The 19982-nt window shown below is 36.1% G+C and overlaps 2 protein-coding genes across 6 annotated transcripts; one reads left to right on the top strand and one right to left on the bottom strand.

Annotated features, from left to right (window-relative positions):
- Positions 1 to 881: 881 nt before the first annotated feature.
- Positions 882 to 9710, bottom strand: LOC123878267 (serine hydrolase-like protein 2). Of its 2 annotated transcripts, none has more exons than XM_045925414.1 (7): positions 9120 to 9710; positions 7401 to 7517; positions 6361 to 6513; positions 5695 to 5797; positions 4655 to 4742; positions 1672 to 1769; positions 882 to 1255 (listed from the first exon to the last, which is right to left on the bottom strand). In XM_045925414.1, exons 1-7 carry the CDS (start codon positions 9172 to 9174, stop codon positions 946 to 948), a joined length of 924 nt encoding a protein of 307 aa, XP_045781370.1. In that variant the 5' UTR covers positions 9175 to 9710; the 3' UTR covers positions 882 to 945. The 2 variants fall into 2 exon arrangements, with proteins under 2 accessions (XP_045781370.1, XP_045781371.1); XM_045925415.1 differs by having other exon boundaries at positions 9410 to 9709.
- Positions 8326 to 19058, top strand: LOC123878265 (serine hydrolase-like protein). 4 transcript variants are annotated; one of them, XM_045925410.1, is made up of 6 exons: positions 8326 to 8624; positions 11265 to 11329; positions 12224 to 12493; positions 15306 to 15502; positions 16747 to 16844; positions 18152 to 19058. In XM_045925410.1, the coding sequence occupies exons 1-6, from the start codon at positions 8524 to 8526 to the stop codon at positions 18450 to 18452; spliced, it is 1032 nt and encodes a 343-aa protein (XP_045781366.1). In that variant the 5' UTR covers positions 8326 to 8523; the 3' UTR covers positions 18453 to 19058. The 4 variants fall into 4 exon arrangements, with proteins under 4 accessions (XP_045781366.1, XP_045781368.1, XP_045781367.1 ...); XM_045925412.1 differs by lacking the exon at positions 8326 to 8624 and adding an exon at positions 9896 to 10156; XM_045925411.1 differs by lacking the exon at positions 8326 to 8624 and adding an exon at positions 9896 to 10178.
- Positions 19059 to 19982: the final 924 nt, after the last annotated feature.

Below are 19982 nucleotides of genomic sequence, written 5' to 3'. Positions count from 1 at the left end.
CTTTCCCCTCCAACTAAGCGTTAAGCTTGTGCTAGGAGTGCAACGGGTGGGGTTCGAACCGCCGACCTTTCGGATTTCAGTCTGCTCCTATAACCGTTGAGCTATTGAGGCTTAGAATATAAAAAAATATATAATAAAAATAGATATAAGGTATTTATCTAAAAATAAAACTAGATTTGAGCACAAATGACTTTTATTTACATAAAACCTGTGTATAAAACTATCACCATTAAAAACAAATGCATTGATCAACTATTATAATAGTTACCTACTTAGCCCTAATTCGCACGAGCGTTAAAAAAGCGTTGTGTTAAAACCCGGCGTTGCGCTAATAATATACAAATTACAAAGTGCGCGTTAAAAAAACGTCGACGTGTGAACAGATACTTGGGAATGCATTTGTTCTATTTGAACGCTTTTTTAACGGACGTTAAAAAAGCTCTCGTGCGAATGGCTGTTTCAACAACAATTAATTACTTACATATTTTATATAAGGGGCAAGCGACGGATCTGCCCGCGAAATTCAAATTTAATTTAGTTTTTCGCAATTTGTTAACTAATACGACAACGTAGGCTTATGGCATTTTAATTGCGCCAATGGCAGTATCATCCTCACAGGTTTATATAAAAAAAATCTTAACTTGAAAAAGTCCAGTTTAAGAAATTAGCTCTAGTATCGACTATACCAGAGCTAATTTCTTAAACTGGACCCTTTCAAGTAAAGATTTTTACATAAACCTGTGTTCCATTCTAAATTTCAGCCCAATCCGTCCAGTAATTTTTGCGTGAAGGAGTAACAAACATACAAACACACACACACGTACAAACTTTCTCCTTTATAATATTGGTGTGATTTTGGAAGACCCTCTTATTTTTTTTATTACTAAGAAATACCCATTTATTTTTGACATACGCATGATCCCTATTGATATAAGATCAAAGAGCTTATAATTTAGATTTTCTATCCAATCCCTCAAACCCATACAATATAAACTGACTAACAAACGACGCTATTCTCTCCGGATATACAACATGTAAATCGTGATGACCTACCACCTCACGCACCCTGTAGTTATTGTTAGGGAATGACTTGTCATCTAATAGAAACTGCGTCTCCCTATACCGACCTTTCTTGATGGATTCGTCGGCTAATATGGTAAGAATGGGGATTTTCATGTTGGTTAGTAACTTTTTTATATAGTCCGGAGAAACTGGAGGGTAGGTCATTGCTTCGAAACGATCGTCGAAGGTGAATCTGCAAAAAAAAAAATTGTTGTTAACATTTTTAGGGTTCCATAGTTCATTAGGAAACAGGATAAAGTTGAAAACTAAAACCCGACTGCGATCGTCTTAATAAACGCTGAAATATTATAGTAGTTAAATTTTTTTTTTCAAAGTAAGTAGTTAAAATTCAAATAAAATCAAATCAAATTATTTTTTTTTAAATTGTTTTTTTGTCGCTTGGTATATTTTAATGTTGTAGCCTATGTCACCCGGACCTTTACGACGAATCGATTGACACATCATTCATCAAAATCGGCCCAGTAGTTTAGACGCTACGATGGAACACACAGAATCTGGATACAAACATACATACATACATACATACATACATAGACTGCTAAAATCATAACGGCTGTGAAAATAATTTGAATTTTTAGATCTTCTCACCGTACATATCCATGGCCCGCTGGTTCGCTGGTTCTAGCTAGTGTTTCTTCCGCGGCTTCCTCTGTGAATCCTCGCCGTTTTATCAGTTTCGATACTGCCTGGAAATTGGTAGAACAGAATCTATATATTAGACTACAGGCCCATGTTCAAAAATGGATGGGTCATATGAACCACCAGGTGACGTATACAGGACGATATAAGAGCATAAAATAATAAGATTCAGCACTATGCCGTCACTTGTAAGCTGTCCAACAGAGTGCTGGTGAGAATTGAAAAGTGCAGGTAGAGTGAGTACATTTTGGTCATATATTTTTGTACGGCATTTTTACCATCGATAGATCCATGAAAAATAATAAGAAAGCGCGCAGTGCCGTAAAAAAATGGTGCGCCACAAAGTCAGTAAATTGTTTGATTTTCTGACCTTTTCCGGGGTAAATTTGGTCATTTAATTCTGTACGGCACTAGTTTCATACTGTTTCAATACAGCCTCTAATCCATTATTCCGCAACGCCGTACAAAAATCATGCGACAAGGGGAAAAAATTGAGGGTAGCAACCCCCTCTCTTTCCGTGGTCCGGGGGGTAATTTAAAAAAGTACGGCTTTGATTCCAAAACATTATCTAGCACTCAAAAGTACTATTAAAAATAATGCCGTCAAAAAATTAGTGTTCATTTGAATGTGTATCAATAATTATCTTAATTTCATGGTATACTTGATTTTTAAAGCTGTAAAATCATTTGACTATGTACGGCAACTTTTTTTTTAACATGATAGTGTAAAATACTATTGTTGTATAGTATTGCCGTTCAAAAAAAAACTGTTCTAAAAAAATTTATAGAGAAATACAAAAACTGAAATTTTTCAAATTATTGCAAAAGTTTAAATATTCATAGATTAATAAAATATAGCAATTTTCTAAGCTTTTCCCTTGTTTTAAATAGTATTAAGATAAATAAATTAGGAAAAAAATATGCCGTACATTTTAATGCAGACCATATCTTTTAGGCTGATGAAAATGACGCTACCATTTTAAGGGTGTAGTACTTTATGGCCATCTGATACTGTACGGCATTAACATATTTTTGAAGAGAACAATTGATAATATGATAAAATCACTATGCCGTCTAACTGAAGTGAACGGAAGTGTATATAATATCCACATCCCCTACAAACCTTTGGACCAACGAAAATGTACGGCATGTAAAAAAATATTATCTATGCATAAAACACTTTCAAAATAAATTAATTTTATGTTGTTTCAAATCATCCCCCGGACCACGGAAAGAGAGGGGGTTGCTACCCTCAATTTTTTCCCCTTGTCGCATGGTTTTTGTACGGCGTTGCGGAATAATGGATTAGAGGCTGTATTGAAACAGTATGAAACTAGTGCCGTACAGAATTAAATGACCAAATTTACCCCGGAAAAGGTCAGAAAATCAAACAATTTACTGACTTTGTGGCGCACCATTTTTTTACGGCACTGCGCGCTTTCTTATTATTTTTCATGGATCTATCGATGGTAAAAATGCCGTACAAAAATATATGACCAAAATGTACTCACTCTACCTGCACTTTTCAATTCTCACCAGCACTCTGTTGGACAGCTTACAAGTGACGGCATAGTGCTGAATCTTATTATTTTATGCTCTTATATCGTCCTGTATACGTCACCTGGTGGTTCATATGACCCATCCATTTTTGAACATGGGCCTGTAGTCTATATCTGTCTGTGGCATCGTAGCGCCTAAACGAATGAACCGATTTTAATTTAGTTTTTTTTTTATTTGAAAGGTGGCTTGATCGAGAGTGTTCTTAGCTATAATCCAAGATAATCGGTTCAGCCGTTTGAAAGTTATCAGCTCTATCAGATAACTGATAAGATACCATACAAAAAACTATAATTTTTTTAAGTCCTGTATTTTATAAAAGCTCACAATATATTGCAAATCAAACATCTGACTGACGCTAGAGGTCAACGACATAAGGCATTTTACCTATTAAGGTTATTGGCATTGGATTGGGTTTATGTAGTACTAGAAAATGCCCGCGGCTTCACCCGCGTGGATTTCGGTTTTTTTTAAATCCCCTAGGAACTCTTAAATTTTCCGAGATAAAAAGTAGCCTATGTCCTTCTCCGGGATGTATCCCAAGTTTGTACTAAATTTCATTAAAATCGGTTCAGAGGTTGGGCCGTGAAAACGTAGCAGACAGAAAAACAGACAGACACACTTTCGCATTTATAATATTAATCACACTAATATTATAAAAGCGAAAGTTTGTGTGTGTGTGTGTGTGTGTGTGTGTGCGCGTGTGCGTGCGTGTGTGTGTGTGTGTGTGTGTGTGTGTGTGTGTGTGTGTGTGTTTGTTACTCCTTCACGCAAAAACTACTGAACGGATTGGGCTGAAATTTAGAATGGAGATAGATTATACTCTGGATTAGCACATAGGCTACTTTTTATCGCGGAAAATCAAAGAGTTCCCACGAGATTTTTAAAAAACTACATCCACGCGAACGAAGTCGCGGGCATCAGCTAGTTAAGTATAGTAGGGATAATAAGTTAAGTTTTCGCTAGCGTTCTAGTTAAACCCTGTATGTAGTTATTAAGAGGGGTCTCTCCGTCACTCGCTTCATACAAACATAGTTCCAATTCCATTTGGATATTAAGCAACCAAAGTCCATGAAATTTCGCAGACATATTCTAGAAACTAAGATCTATGCCTGTGGTTTTCCAGATTTCTGTTAAAATATTCGGTTTCAAAGTTACGCGGTCTTAAAAATTCACATACAAATCTTTGAGCCCCTGTAATTTTAAAACTACATATTTTTAGAAAAATCTAAAACACCACAGACACAGATATTAGTTTCTAGAATATGTCTGCAAAATTTCATGGACTTTGGTTGCTTAATATTCAAATTAAATTGGAACTACGATTGTATGAAGCGAGTGACGGAGAGAGCCCTGTTAAATAAATGAAACTTACTTCTTCCCTGGTATACTTTGGTCTGTCGTCCTTTTTAACATTGTATCTGTCGTAGTTATCAAAATATGCCTTGAATGATATTTTGTACCTGAAAATAATAATATCACACTAATATTATACAGGTGATTATTATTTTTAACCCCCGACCCAAAAAGAGGGGTGTTATAAGTTTGACGTGTGTATCTGTCTGTGGCATCGTAGCTCCTAAACGAATGAACCAATTTTAATTTAGTTTTTTTTGCTTGATCGAGAGTGTTCTTAGCTATAATCCAAGAAAATCGGTACAGCCGTTTGAAAGTTATCAGCTCTTTTCTAGTTATTGTAACCTTCGCTTGTCGGGGGTGTTATAAATTTTTAATTTACACTTGTCTAGCTATAGTATCGGCTAATTTGTGAGTAACTCATATCAAACTCATTATTTTGACTAATTTCTTAAACTGAACACTTTCAAGTAAAGATTTTTATGTAATCCTGTGAAGATGATACTGCGATTGTCGGAATTAGAATGCCATAAGCCTACTTTGTCGTATTAATTTACAAATTGCGGAAAACCAAATTAAAGAATTTCGCGGTTAGACCTGTCTAGTGCGCCTTACATACCTACATATTTATTAATCTAGGTCGCAAGGCAACGTAATTTGACTTGAACATTATCAATACTAATATTATAAATGCGAAAGTGTGTCTGTCTGTCTTTCTGCTACCTTTTCAGGGCCTAACAGTTTAACCGATTCTGACGAAATTTGGTACAGGGTTAGCTTATATCCCGTGGACGCACATTGGCTACTTTTTATCCCGGAAAATCAAAGAGTTCCCACGGGATTCTTAAAAAGTAAAAACCCAACCGCTTAACCGATTTGTATGAAATTTGGTACCGAGATAGCTTGCATCCCTGTATTTGACAGGCATTTTATCCCGTAAAATCAAACCGTTCCCACGGGATCTTTAAAAACCTAAATACACGCAAACGAAGTCGCGGGCATCCTCTAGTAGCAAATGAAAGATTATTTATTTTTAATTTCAAGAGCCTAATAACTTACCAGTAAGAGAATTTTTCTACTGGTGTCACAAAGCCGATGCTTATAGGATCCAATTGAATTAGTTTGCTCATTTTCCCCGGATATGATATGTTGTAGATGTACCCTGGAAATGTTATAAATATATTATTAAATATATTAAATATAAATATAATATTAAATACTTAGAATTATTTGTGAATTGTAATAATATTAGGGTTCTGTGCCTCAAAAGGAAAAACGGAACCATTATAAGATCCCTTTGTTGTCTGTCTGTCCGTCCGTCCATCGTGTCTCTCAAGAAAACCTATAGGGTACTTCCCGTTGACCTAGAATCATGACATTTGGCAGGTAGGTAGGTCTTATAGCACAAGTAAAGGAATAAATCCGAAAACCGTGAATTTGTGGTTACATCATTAAAAAAAATCAAAATAAGATAATTATACCAATTGGGGTATGGGGTAGCTTGTATCTGAATAATAAAAAAAAAAAGAAATGTATGGAAATATAATAGCCTCAATAGCTCAACAGTTATAGGAGCGGACTGAAATCCGAAAGGTTGGCGGTTCAAACCCCAGCCGTTGCACTATTGTCGTACCCACTCCTAGCACAAGCGTTACGCTTAATTGGAGGGGAAATGTTAGTCATGATTAAAAAATGACTAATATTATTTTAAAAAAAAATTCTCACCTACAGAGCACCCCATGGAATGTCCCATAAAGATGAAGGTGTCCCATCGAAAGTGTTTGACAACCACCTGTATGCTGTACACCAGGTCATACAAGCTGACCATGAGACCCGGTGGCATGGGGTCTGACCTGCCGTTGCCTGGTAACTCCATACCTGAGATATTAATTTAGAAAGCATTATTCAAACCAGCTTACTTCGTCCGCGTAGATTAGGTTTATTTAATCCTGTCATTATTTTTCAGGATAAAAAGTTGAATATGTCAATTACCTGGATATCAGCTTCCTCTGTACCAAACATATAAATTAGTTAAACGGATGGGTCTTTAAGAATTCTGTGGGAACCCTTTGATTTTCCAGGATAAATGGTGGTATTATATGTCCTTCCTCGGGACGTAAGCTAATGCTGTACCTGTCAAAATTGGTTTAACTGTTGGGGCGTGAAAAACTAGTAGACAGACAGACAGACAGACACACTTTCGCATTTGTAATATTATAGTACTAGAGGATGCCCGCGGCTTCGCCCGCGTGGATTTCGGTTTTTTAAATCCTGTAGGAACTCTTTGATTTTCCGGGATAAAAAGTAGCCTATGTCCTTCCCCGGGATGCACCCCAAGTCTGTACCAAATTTCATTAAAATCGGTTCAGCGGTTGGGCCGTGAAAACGTAGCAGAAAGACAGACAGACACACTTTCTTATTTGTAACTAGAGGATGCCCGCGGCTTCGCCCACGTGTATTTCGGTTTTTTCTTTGATTTTCCGGGACAAAAAGAAGCCTATGTCCTTCCCCGGGATGCACCTCAAGTCTGTACCAAATTTCATTAAAATCGGCTCAGCGGTTGGGCAATGAAAACGTAGCAGACAGACAGACTGACAGACACAATTTCGCATTTGTAATATTAAAGTATGGATGACCTTCTTTTTGTGTCGGTCCCAGAATCATAAGGATCGTGGCTCTCTCGAGATATCACCTTCTTCACGATGATGTCCAAGGAACCCTAAAAGTGTTTGAGAAACAATCTTGAAAAATAATAAATTACATACCAATGTAATAGTATTTCTTTGGCAACAGTTTCATAAGGGGTCTGAAGCTCGCAGCCGAATCCTTGGCGCCATGGCACACCAGCACTGGCGGGTCGCTGCAGTCACCCCATGCTATAACTGTAATATGAAACAACTCAAAGGCAAATGGTGCTTTTAAAGGTCATCATCATCATCATCATCAGCCTGCGGACGTCCACTGTTGGACATAGGCCTTCCCTATAGAGCGCCACCACACCCGGTCCTCAGCCTTCCTCATCCAGCCACTTCCCGCCAGCCGCGTTATATCTTGGGGGATAAGGGAGTGCACTTCCATCTTAGCGCTTCAACAGTCAACCTCACCTGCCCGTCGTGCCCCCTGCTGGTTAACTAACGAGGCTCTGGCGACCGACAATGGCGGTATAACCATTTCCAAGCAGCTGGACTTGACCAAATTACACAGGGTGGTGTCGGGCAGCAGCGACACCAACACAATCAAGTCTAGCACTGGGATGACCACCACGCCTGCCCAGCGCGGTCATTATGGGCATATTTTCTCCCTATTAGTAGCGGCAATTTTAAGGGTACAGTACCTCAAAAGGAAAAACCCTTATAGCATCACTTTGCTGTCTGTCTGTCAAGAAAACCTGTAGGGTACTTCCCGTTGACCTTGCTAAATCATGAAAAGCAAGTATCTTAGTTATCTCCATGTCATGTGGGAGGCCTGAGTTTTGATGCCTGGCAGGAAAATTTTGAATTTCAAAATTTTCTACGGTTTGGTGAGAGGCTGTGGCTAGTTACCACCGTACCAGCAAAGCTGTGCCGCCAAGTGATTCCCATTCTAGTACAATGCTGTGTAGAAAATAAGAAACCAAAGGTATGCCACAGACCCTTCCAGATTCCATCTTAGACTGCATCATCACTTGCCATCAGGTGAGACGTGAGAACTTGTATTTGAATAGAATTTAAAAAGCTTTCAAAAGTAAGAGATGTGTGCCCAGCATCAAACCCCGGACCAGACTAGGAGATACATGTTAACCAATAACAGAGAGAATGTAATTTTATCACTATTGTATTGCAAGCTTATCAGTGGACCATTTATTGCTACGTCACTGTGTAAGATAACAATTTTAAGGAAAATAATATTATGCTCAGAAAATTTACTTCATTCAAACCTTTATATAATATTTCTTTCAATAGTACAAAAAGCAAGAATCCATGCAATAACAGGAAGGAAAACTTTAAAAAGTAAGTTTGGAATTCCCTAATTGAATATGAATCCTAGTTAAGTTTTTAACGCCCGATCTAAAAAGAGGGGTGTTATAAGTTTGACGTGGAATCTGTGTATCTGTCTGTGGCATCGTAGCTCCTAAACTAATGAACCAATTGTAATATAGTTTTTTTTGTTAGAAAGTTGGCTTGATTGGGAGTGTTTTTAGCTATAATCCAAGAAAATCGGTTCAGCCGTTTGAAAGTTATCAGCTTATATAAGCTATATTTACTAGTTACTGTAACCTTCACTTGTCTGGGTATTATAATTTTTTAAATTAAATTTACACTTGTTGGGTATTGACTTTAAAAGCCTTTTATTTGTCAATCCTGTCTTAAAACGCAAAGTTGATCCAATTTCCAAACTTTTACTTGGTCGCTAACCTGGAAATTCTTTAAAATGTATTGATAAATATTTTTATTGCCAAGTTACTAAACTTACTAACTTAACTAACTTAACTAACGAATACTTACTGGCTAATCGTCCCCAGGGCGCTTGGATATACCATTCCTTCTCTAAAAGGGTCATTTTACTATTTGATAAGGATTTTTATATAGAAATTGGCTTAAATACAATCTGAAGATTAGTCACACAGGTCTATCTTTTCCAATATTTTCACACTTTAAAGTTTAACTTATTTCATTTATAGGCAACTCAGGAAGTTCACTTTACTCAGGTTATTTTGTTTACAATAGTCGTATTCGAAAGGACTTCATTGAACTTTGCACTTCATTGGTATCTTTATTTCCACTTTACCTATTCCCTATTCTCTTTGCTTTTGTTTTGCTGCAATTTTCAATTTACAAAATTGTTGTTTGGTTATGGCTATACAGTGGTCTGTGCGAGATGTTTTGATGTATAACATTTTTACACCACCCACTGACCCACTGAGTAATAAACTAAAAAGTAATAATCAAATCAAACCAGCTGACTTGAGTTCCTTGGACTGAACTAAATCGACTGAATTTGTGATTTTTTTTTGCAATAATCTATTGTAATTTGTAACCAATAGTGAGCAGGCGTCAATCAATCAGAGGTAATTGCGATTGTGTTTGTAAATAATTGTACCTAGCTGTTATTATACTGCAATCGAGCCCGATTGCGGAAACCGCGCTATAATTCGTATTATTATTGTAATTTTGACTTTGACAGCGATACTATAAACAATATGCATTTTTTTTTCGTAATTGATCATACCATAGACAATATTTTTAATAATTGATAAGCTGTGACCGCTGTGAAATGTGAATGCAAAGAGTATATAAACATTACGTTCTGTGAATGTTTTGCATTTACTTCTATCCTGTGTGTGCTTCTACCTATTTATAATTATAATAATAGGACAAAAGCTGTGTACGAAAGCGCCCTGAGAAAAAAGCCCGGCCTTTACAAAAACCTGCGCCTAAAAATTTTAAAAGTTCTGTAGCGAAAAGGAGTCTTTTGATCAATTTTACATTTATAGTGATTTTTATTTTACATAGTGACTTCTATTTAATAGTATCACTACAGGGTAAGAAATATATCAACGATAGGTAAGTAGGTAGCTAAGTAATTACTAATTAATTATGATTAGTTACAACAGACCCATAAAGTTGATAAGATAATATTATAATTTCTTATCATAATATCAAGGCTCGGCATGCAGTCGCGTAAAATACACACTGGCCGTTCTTATAAGATTTTATTCTTTTTCAAACTTGGTTTACTCCACGGCCGTGTGTTTTGATAGAGCGTAAATACTGATGCACTCTCTATTCACTCACTCTCATAGTTCAATGTGCATACTGTAGGGACCTAGTTTTTTTAAAAATTCAAAATTCAAAATGTTTTTATTCAATTAAAGTTTTACAAGTGCTTTTGAACCGTCAAAAAATCTACCACTGATTCGGAATGCCGTTCCTACCGAGAAGAACCAGCAAGAAACTCGGCAGTTGCTCTTTTCAAGTACACATTCAATTAAAAATAAAAGTTGATGACTTTGTAGCTGCATGATAGAAAAGATTAGATAAGATTTTACTAGCGAGATATAATAATATAGGTACCTACGTAATATAATATATTTATTTATTAAAAAAATAAATTTACACAGTTTATTTACAATAATTCAGGTGTACTCATGACTTGAGGTTTTCCGTATACCAGCACCGTCGACATTGACATAAGATATTTACACGTAACACCCATCGATGGTAACATCTACCTACTTAATGTAAGAAGACGATAAACGAACGAATACCTAGGTACCTATATCAATCAAAAAAACCAAAATAATATTTCTCTCTCAAGTGTAAAAATTATATCTACATACTAGCCGATGTCCGCGACTTCGTTCGCGTGGATGTAGGTTTTTTAAAATTCCCTTGGGAACTCTTTGATTTTCCGGGATAAAAAGTAGCCTATGTGCTAATCCAGGATATTATCTATCTCCATACCAAATTTCAGCCAAATCCGTCCAGTAGTTTATGCGTGAAAGAGTAACAAACATACACACACACACACACACACACACACACACACACACACACACACATACAAACTTTCGGCTTTATAATATTAGTGTTAGTTATAGTGTGATATAAGTGTTTATTAAAGTATCCTTTATTATGTATAATTTTCAGAATAATGTCATTTCGGGATACGGAAAAGGAAGTGACCATAAAAGCCCCTTGGGGCAATATTGCTGGTAAGATTTCCATGTCAGTTCAGTAGGTAACCTTAGCACGAGTTTCATCATTTTGATAACGTCGATAGATTTCGACTAAAGTATTTACTTTAACGTCTATCTAGTAAATTGTTAAATGAAATGGTGAGTTGTAGTTAGATTAAGTTATAATATGATTGCCGAACAAACGAATACCTATTGTAAATATGTTTTTTTCTGGTGAATTTTGTATTCTTTGAGATAAATAAATTCTTCATTAATCTGAACGTCAGAGTATTGGACCTAAAAGGTCATGCATGCATTTTTTTTAAATGATGTAACCACAAATTCGCGGTTTTCAGATTTATTCCTGTATTTGTGCTATAAGAACTACTTCCCGCCAAATTTTATGATTCTAGGTCAACGGGAACCCTATAGGTTTTCTTGACAGACACGACGGACTGACGGACTGACGGACAGACAAACAGACAGACAGACAATAAAGTGATCCAATAAGGGTTCCATTTTTCCTTTTGAGGTACGGAACCCTAATAAATAAGTAGATACACTTTCGCGTTTCTAATATTAGTATGGATTTAGACAAATGCATAGGAACCATCACCTCTGTTGAATGTTCCACACCTTACAGGAGCTTTTTGGACTTCGTCTGTGTTGGCGTTTGCTGGCGCGTGTGTTGTGACTTTTTGGAGTGTTTTTTTGTTAGAAGTGGCCGGTTTTTGTGTTTTGCTGGTGTTTATTGGTGGTGGAACTGACTGGGAGGCGCTCTAAAGGGGCGCCGCGTGTATGTCGGTGGGCGCCGGCACAGACGAAGTATATACTTAGGTATATAGTTTCCCTAACTTGTAAATAACTACAAACTTGACATTGGCTAATCTTTGTGAAGTCAGACGAGAGAAAATAAGGAGCTTTTTTCAGGTTTAACCTGGGGCGAGTCTACCAACCCACCAGTTTTACTATGCCCCGGCCGAATGGAACCCTGCTCAGCTTTTCGCCCACTAGTTCTACAACTACCACAAAACTTCTTCTACGTAGCCATAGACTTACCCGGGAACGGATTTTCCGATCATTTCCCGAAAGGTCTGCGTTTCACAATGTATGATTTCATACCTACAATTGTTAAAGTGCGGGAGCATTTTGGTTGGGAAAAATTCGCTTATATCGGACACTCTCTTGGTGCGCTTATAGGTAAGTTTGGTTAAACTTAAATTAAAATTGGTGTTATTGAATTTGGGACCTTAAATCAAGGCGGTTTAGGTCCATTTTAATCTTATATTACTTTTTTGCGACGATCTAATTCTATGAAAGTTGTTGAGCACACAGGTTGTAAAAAATACCTGTTAGCATGATCGTAAATAGATTTAGACTAAAAACAATCCTTATTCACTATTTCTCGTTGTACAAAACAGTAAAAGGATATAATATTGAAAACATTTTAATCGGTGACTGGGGAACTGTGTTTACTGTTTACTAACTAATGGTAGTAACTTGGCACCATTGTGCATTAAAATACTATATAAAACAATATTCAACTTGTAAAAATAATTTTTATGTTTATATTTGTTTTGTATATATAAAAGTAACCTAGTGAAATCGAATGCCATCGATTCTGATGATACCTACTGATCAAAATTCTTTAAATAGACTATCAACTATTTATTTATTTATTTATTTATTCAAAGGTACACACAACAGGTTGTAACTAAAAATGGTCCAAACATAAAAACAAAAGATCCTAATCTAAGTGACAACCCCTAATAGGTGTACACAGCAATACTATACCTAAATAAAATATACATTACACAAGATATACACAGAATTTTTAACATGAAGTCTTAATAAAAATTTACAATAATATTTACAATATAAAGTGGTTACTACATGAGATTAAGTATTTAAATGACAAATATGCATAGAAATTAAATTTTATATATATATATATATACGAACAGTATTTAAAAAATAAAGATGAAAGAAGAATGTTACGAAAAAAGTTGATGAATTTCTTTTTTAAATATATATTAATATTATTGTTAAAAATGTCAATATTATGATTTAATGTGAAAAGATCATTATACAGGCGACACATACGAACAACTGGATTATAGAAGGAAGTATTATTCTTGTAAACATTAAGGACCAAAGGTCTAGGGTTTCTTAATCGGACATTAAAATTAATATTAATCAAAGATAGTAATACGGGAGAATCTATTTTGGAGTGAATAATCCTATGTAAAGATATCAAATGGTACCTAATACTTCCGACGAAATTCTAGAGTTTTCAACCCAAAGTGTTTTAGTCTGTCATGGTAATGTCATTTCATAATAAATAATTTTAATAACTACAACTTTGTATTTTAAACTATAAATTACTTGACTTTTTACTCCATCGTAAACACTGCAGTGAGATGACGTAATGTGTAAATAATGTACACTGTGGCGATGCGGATCCGGTTTAGGGGCGTCTAAGAGAGATGGCGATACAATGTGTATCGCCATCTCTAGATTTGAAATTATAGCTGGAATATCCAGCGGCCTTAATCCGTATCCATACCTCAAAAAGGTATCATATAAATCTACAACAAATCTTACTATAATAATTTTATTTGCTACTAGCTGATGCCCGCAGCTTCGCCCGCGTGGATTGGTCAGATCCCCTGCAGCATCAGGATTGAGGAGTTGGACTCCAAATTTTTTATGAAACAATGTCGCAAAGTTCCTCTATCGATTAAAAAAGAAATGACGCAAATCGGTTCAGAAATCTCGGAGATTTCGGTGTACATAGGTAGAAAAACACAACTCCCTTTTTAAAAGTCGGTTAAAAAAGTAGCCTATTTTACGCCCTGGTCAATCCTCTACTTGCCTGTGAAAGTCCCGTCAAAATCGGTTCAGCCGTTCCAAAGATTAGCCTTTTCAAACAGACAGACAGACAGACAGACAAAAATTTTAAAAACGTGTGATTCAGTTAAGGTATCGTTCAAATAACCCTATGAGCTTAATATGAGGTAGTTATTTCGAAATTACAGACAGACACTCCAATTTTATTTATTAGTATAGATAAAAATCATACCTAGTTACTAGGTACCCACGAACTGCCGATAGATTAGTAAAATTGTTTTTCTGTCGCTCGATGTATTTTAACACTAGCGACCCGCCCCGGCTTCGCACGGGTGGACATTTATTTTTTCTATTTGCCGGGATAAAATATAGCCTATACGGATTCGGAAGAATCCCTCTAAGTAATGGTAAAAGAAATTTTGAAATCGGTCCAGTAGTTTTTGAGCCTATTCAATACAAACATACAAAAATACAAAGGTTTCCTCTTTATAATATTAGTATAGATTGTGCCTACCTACTAGGTATATTTATATTTATGACCTCAGAATTTTTTCCTCTTTGATTTGATATCCCATTCGATACAATAGCAAAAAAAATCTTTGGAAACCCCCACTTTTTTTATGTAAAATCCGTAAGATAATGTAGCCTATGACACCCGGACCATAATAACGGATTGATTGACACCTCATTCATCAAAATCGGCCCAGTAATTTAGGCGCTACGGTGGAACACATAGAACTTGATACAAACATACATACATTGACTGCTAAAATCATAACCCTTCCTTTTGGCTTTGCTGTAGTCGGGTAAAAAAGATTAGGTTTCCAATGAGTGTATTTTTTTATCATAGTCAAATATTTCTCATAAGTTTTATTAGTATTTGTCAGGTAGTTTTTCAATATTTGTCAAGTATGCTTTTCAATATTTGTCAAGTAAAGTTTTCAATATTTGTCAAGTATGCTTTTCAATATTTGACAAGTAAAGTTTTCAATATTTGTCAAGTAAAGTTTTCAATATTTGTCAAGTATGCTTTTCAATATTTGACAAGTAAAGTTTTCAATATTTGTCAAGTATGCTTTTCAATATTTGTCAAGTAAAGTTTTCAATATTTGTCAAGTAAAGTTTTCAATATTTGTCAAGTAAAGTTTTCAATATTTGTCAGGTAAGTTTTACAACATGGCGTACCCAGGCCGACTAACCAGGATCGTGGACTTAGACCCAATACCGGCGTACTATACAGTGGAACTTGACGATATGGCCTCATGGTATAAAAAGATGTATGGAGACCATTATACAGATGAAGTATACAAAAAACACACTAGTGATAAGGAGACGGCACCCAAATATACTTATCAACAGGTAGAGATATTACAAGTGTAAATTTAAAATTTATAACACCCCCGACAAGTGAAGGTTACGGTAACTAGAAAAGAGCTGATAACTTTCAAACGGCGAAACCAATTTTCTTTTATTAAAGCTAAGAACACTCTCGATCAAGCCACCTTTCAAACAAAAAAACTAAATTATAATCGGTTCATTAGTTTAGGAGCTACGGTGCCACAGACAGAACCACGGATACACACGCCAAACTTATAACACCCCTCTTTTTGGGTCGGGGGTTAATAATCAAACTAGATGACGCCCGCAGCTTCGCACGCGTGGATTTAGGTTTTCAAAAATCCCGTGGGGTCCGGTCCCTTGCAGCATCAGGATTAAGGAGTTAGAATCTAAATCTTCTATGAAACAATGTCGCAAATTTCTCTATCGATTAAAAACCCAATTACGCAAATCGGTACAGAAATCTCTCGGTATCGGTGTACCTAGTTACATAGTTAGGTAGAAAAACATAACTCCTCAATTTTTGAAAGTCGATTAAAAAAGTAGCTTATGTAACTCCTTGGCTAATCCTCTACTTGTCTGTGAAAGTCCCGTCAAAATTAGTTCAACCGTTCCGAAGATTAGCCCGTTCAAACAGACAGACAAAAATTTTAAGAACGTGTGATGCAGTACAAATAACCATAATATGAGGTCGTTATTTCGAAATTACAGACAGATACTTCAATTTTATTTAATAAAGATTAAAAAATAATAGATATAGATGACAACATTCCGGTACTTTTTTTTCCAAGAATAAATTAGCCATGATTTATTCATGCATTGTAGTTTACTCTAAACTAAACATGATTGAGAAGGTTAAATAAGCAAAAAAATTGACATAATATTTTTCTTTGAAAGTTACAAACTAGATGACAGGCAACGGAATGCAAAACTCTGAACTCTACAACTCGGTCGCGCTAAGTTTGCACCTTGCTGGAATGCGGCGTCTCCCACTTCCCCGCTCACCTCCTCGCGCAAATCGGTTCAGAAATCTCGGAGATATCAGTGCATAGGTAGAAAAACACAACTCCTTCATTTTTAAAGTCGGTTAAAAAAGTAGCCTATGTTACTTTTTGGTTAATCCTCTACTTGTCTGTGAAAGTCCCGTCAAAATAGGTTCAGCCATTCCGAAGATTAGCCCGTTCAAACAGACTGTCACTTCAAATAAATTTATTTGTATAGATTCAACTATTTAGGTAGGTAGTTAACTTTTCTGTTCGTTTCAGGTAAAAGAGATGTTCAAAAAAGTCCAAGGTCTTACAGACGAAGCCGTGGAATGCAATTTAGAACGATTACTAGAGCCTGCGGGCGATGGGCTTTTTAGGTCAGTATTAAATCACATAGATTTTATTTATTCATTATAGGCAAGCGCTTGACCACAATCACACCTGATGGAAAGTGATGATGTCGCCTAAGATGGGACGCGTTTACCTAAAAGGTGCCTATGTAGGTGAAAGTAGATACAAGTGTTTTATTGTGTACAAGTGTTTATATAATTATAGCTACCAAATAACAACACTGAATTTTTGGTCAAAGATGGCAACCAAAACTGAAATTACTGTTTTTATTAACCTACTAGCTGATGCCTGCGACTTCGTTCGCGCGGATGTAGGTTTTTTAAAATTCCCGTGGGAACTCTTTGATTTTCCGGGATAAAAAGTAGCCTATGTGCTAATCCAGGGTATAATCTATCTCCGTTTTAAATTTCAGCCCAATCCGTCCAGTAGCTTTTGCGTGAAGGAGTAACAAACATACACACACACACACATACAAACTTTCTCCTTTATAATATTAGTGTGATTACTCAAACTGAACACTTTCAAGTAAAGATTTTTATGTAATCCTGTGAAGATGATGCTGCCATTGTCGGAATTAGAATGCCATAAGCCTACTTTGTCGTATTTATTTACAAATTGCGAAAAACCAAATTGAATTTGAATTTCGCGGGCAGACCCGTGTCATGCATCTTATCCAATGTAAAAATATTGGATAGAATCAGGCGTTACTTTGCGGAAGTTCATGTTTAGCAAGAAACAGCTAAAAATTATTTTGCTATAATCCGTTATAGCAAAATAATTTTTTGCTATAACGGATTACTGTTGGCGGATTATAGCAAAATAATTTTTAACTGTTTCTTGCCAATGTAAAAATATTTAATGACCTCCCCAAGAATATTCGAAGTTCGAAATCCCTGCCCATTTTTAAAAATCGTTTGAAAGAATTCTACTTATCTATGCCATAATAGTTTAAATATTGTTTTTATTTATTATATTATTATTTTTTATATTATATGTATCCCTTTTATATTATATGCAAGTAACTATACTGTCATATATAGCATATACATATATATTTATATATTATATATATATAATTACTTTTTTATGTTTATTAGTACATATATAAATCTTTGTAAAAAAAATCCTTGCGACTTGGTACTATCCAACCTCCTTCCTAGAACTTCTCCTTTCAGCAAAGGTTGCCTGGTAGAGATTGCTCCAAGCAATAAGGCCGCCTTTGCACACAATTGTTTTTTCTGTTTTCTTCTTACTGTGTTGTTATCCTTATATGTGTTTTTGTGTGCAATAAAGAGTTTCTATCTATCTATCTATCTATTTATCTCTTTTCCAGATTAACATATGACCAACGCATGAAAAGCGATTTTGTATTACCGTTCACACCAGAAAATATGAAAACCATGTACACACTCACAGACGTACCAACTTTATCTATCTTCGCACAGGACATAGTCGATGTTGGCGGGTATAGCCATGTTCCATTTGTATTCGACGAGAGCGCTTGGAGGAACGGGAACTATAGGCATAGGATAGTTCCGGGGAACCACGATGTGCATGTGAACTCGCCTCGAATAGTAGCTGAACATGTTGACAAGTTTCTGCTAGAGGGCCTGCCGAGGAAAGCCAAATTGTGATTTAATTTAACATTTTCTATCTTATAAAAGTATACGGAACATCATTGCGTCTATGTTTTTTCAAAATTCTTAATTTATATCCTGTCAATTTAGGTAACGCATGACGTCCAACCCTGTTCCACATTTTAACTACATTTATCTACAAGCCGATGCCCGCGACTTCGCCCGCGTGGATGTAGGTTTTTCGAAATCCCGTGGGAACTTTGATTTTCCGGGATAAAAGTAGCCTATGTGCTAATCCAGGATATTATCTATCACCATTCCAAATTTCAGCCAAATCCGTCCACTAGTTTTTGCGTGAAGGAGTAACAAACACACACATACACACAAACTTTCGCCTTTATAATATTAGTGTGAAGTGATATTCGCACAAGAAATAGTCGATGTTGGCGGGTATAGCCATGTTCCATTTGTATTCGACGAGAGCGCTTGGAGGAACGGGAACTATAGGCATAGGATAGTTCCGGGGAACCACGATGTGCATGTGAACTCGCCTCGAATAGTAGCTGAACACGTTCACAAGTTTCTGCTAGAGGGCCTGCCGAGGAAAGCCAAATTGTGATTTAATTTAACATTTTCTATCTTATAAAAGTATACGGAACATCATTGCGTCTATGTTTTTTCAAAATTCTTAATTTATTTCCTGTCAATTTAGGTAACGCATGACGTCCAACCCTGTTCCATATTTTTAACCCCCGACCCAAAAAGAGGGGTGTTATAAGTTTGACGTGTGTATCTGTGTATCTGTGTGTCTGTGTATCTGTGTATCTGTGTATCTGTGTATCTGTGTATCTGTCTGTGGCATCGTAGCGCCTAAACGAATGAACCGATTTTAATTTAGTTTTTTTTGTTTGAAAGGTGGCTTGATCGAGAGTGTTCTTAGCTATAATCTAAAAAAATTGGTTCAGCCGTTTAAGAGTTATCAGCTCTTTTCTAGTTTTCTTGTAGAAAAGAAGGTTAGATAACCCTTAGGTTCATAATATTATGTCAATAGACAAATGTCAAGCTGTCAAGATGGACGTTGCCTAAATACATTAATTATTTATTTGAAAATGATGTTTTGGAAAACTCAAATACTTTGGATCGTCGGGGGTGTTATAAATTTTTAATTTACACTTGTAACTATATTTATCTACAAGCCGATGCCCGCGACTTCGCCCGCGTGGATGTAGGTTTTTCGAAATCCCGTGGGAACTCTTTGATTTTCCGGGATAAAAGTAGCCTATGTGCTAATCCAGGATATTATCTATCACCATTCCAAATTTCAGCCAAATCCGTCCACTAGTTTTTGCGTGAAGGAGTAACAAACACACACACATACACACAAACTTTCGCCTTTATAATATTAGTGTGAAGTGATATTCGCACAAGAAATAGTCGATGTTGGCGGGTATAGCCATGTTCCATTTGTATTCGACGAGAGCGCTTGGAGGAACGGGAACTATAGGCATAGGATAGTTCCGGGGAACCACGATGTGCATGTGAACTCGCCTCGAATAGTAGCTGAACATGTTCACAAGTTTCTGCTAG

Source organism: Maniola jurtina, chromosome 26 (assembly GCF_905333055.1).
Source record: "Maniola jurtina chromosome 26, ilManJurt1.1, whole genome shotgun sequence".
Taxonomy (NCBI): domain Eukaryota; kingdom Metazoa; phylum Arthropoda; class Insecta; order Lepidoptera; family Nymphalidae; genus Maniola; species Maniola jurtina.
The sequence above is the reverse complement of the archived record's forward strand: the minus strand, read 5'-3'. Positions and strand labels throughout refer to the sequence as shown.

Coding starts and splice junctions, on each gene's coding strand:
- LOC123878267 (XM_045925414.1), bottom strand. CDS start 9,174: ATGACCCTTTTAGAGAAGGAATGGTATATCCAAGCGCCCTGGGGACGA. Junction 5,798..6,360: donor TTCCATGGGGTGCTCTGTAG/GTGAGAATTTTT, acceptor TAACATTTCCAG/GGTACATCTACAACATATCA. Junction 1,770..4,654: donor CAAAGTATACCAGGGAAGAA/GTAAGTTTCATT, acceptor ACCAATTTCCAG/GCAGTATCGAAACTGATAAA.
- LOC123878265 (XM_045925410.1), top strand. CDS start 8,524: ATGCTCAGAAAATTTACTTCATTCAAACCTTTATATAATATTTCTTTC. Junction 15,503..16,746: donor CCAAATATACTTATCAACAG/GTAGAGATATTA, acceptor TGTTCGTTTCAG/GTAAAAGAGATGTTCAAAAA. Junction 16,845..18,151: donor GCGGGCGATGGGCTTTTTAG/GTCAGTATTAAA, acceptor TCTCTTTTCCAG/ATTAACATATGACCAACGCA.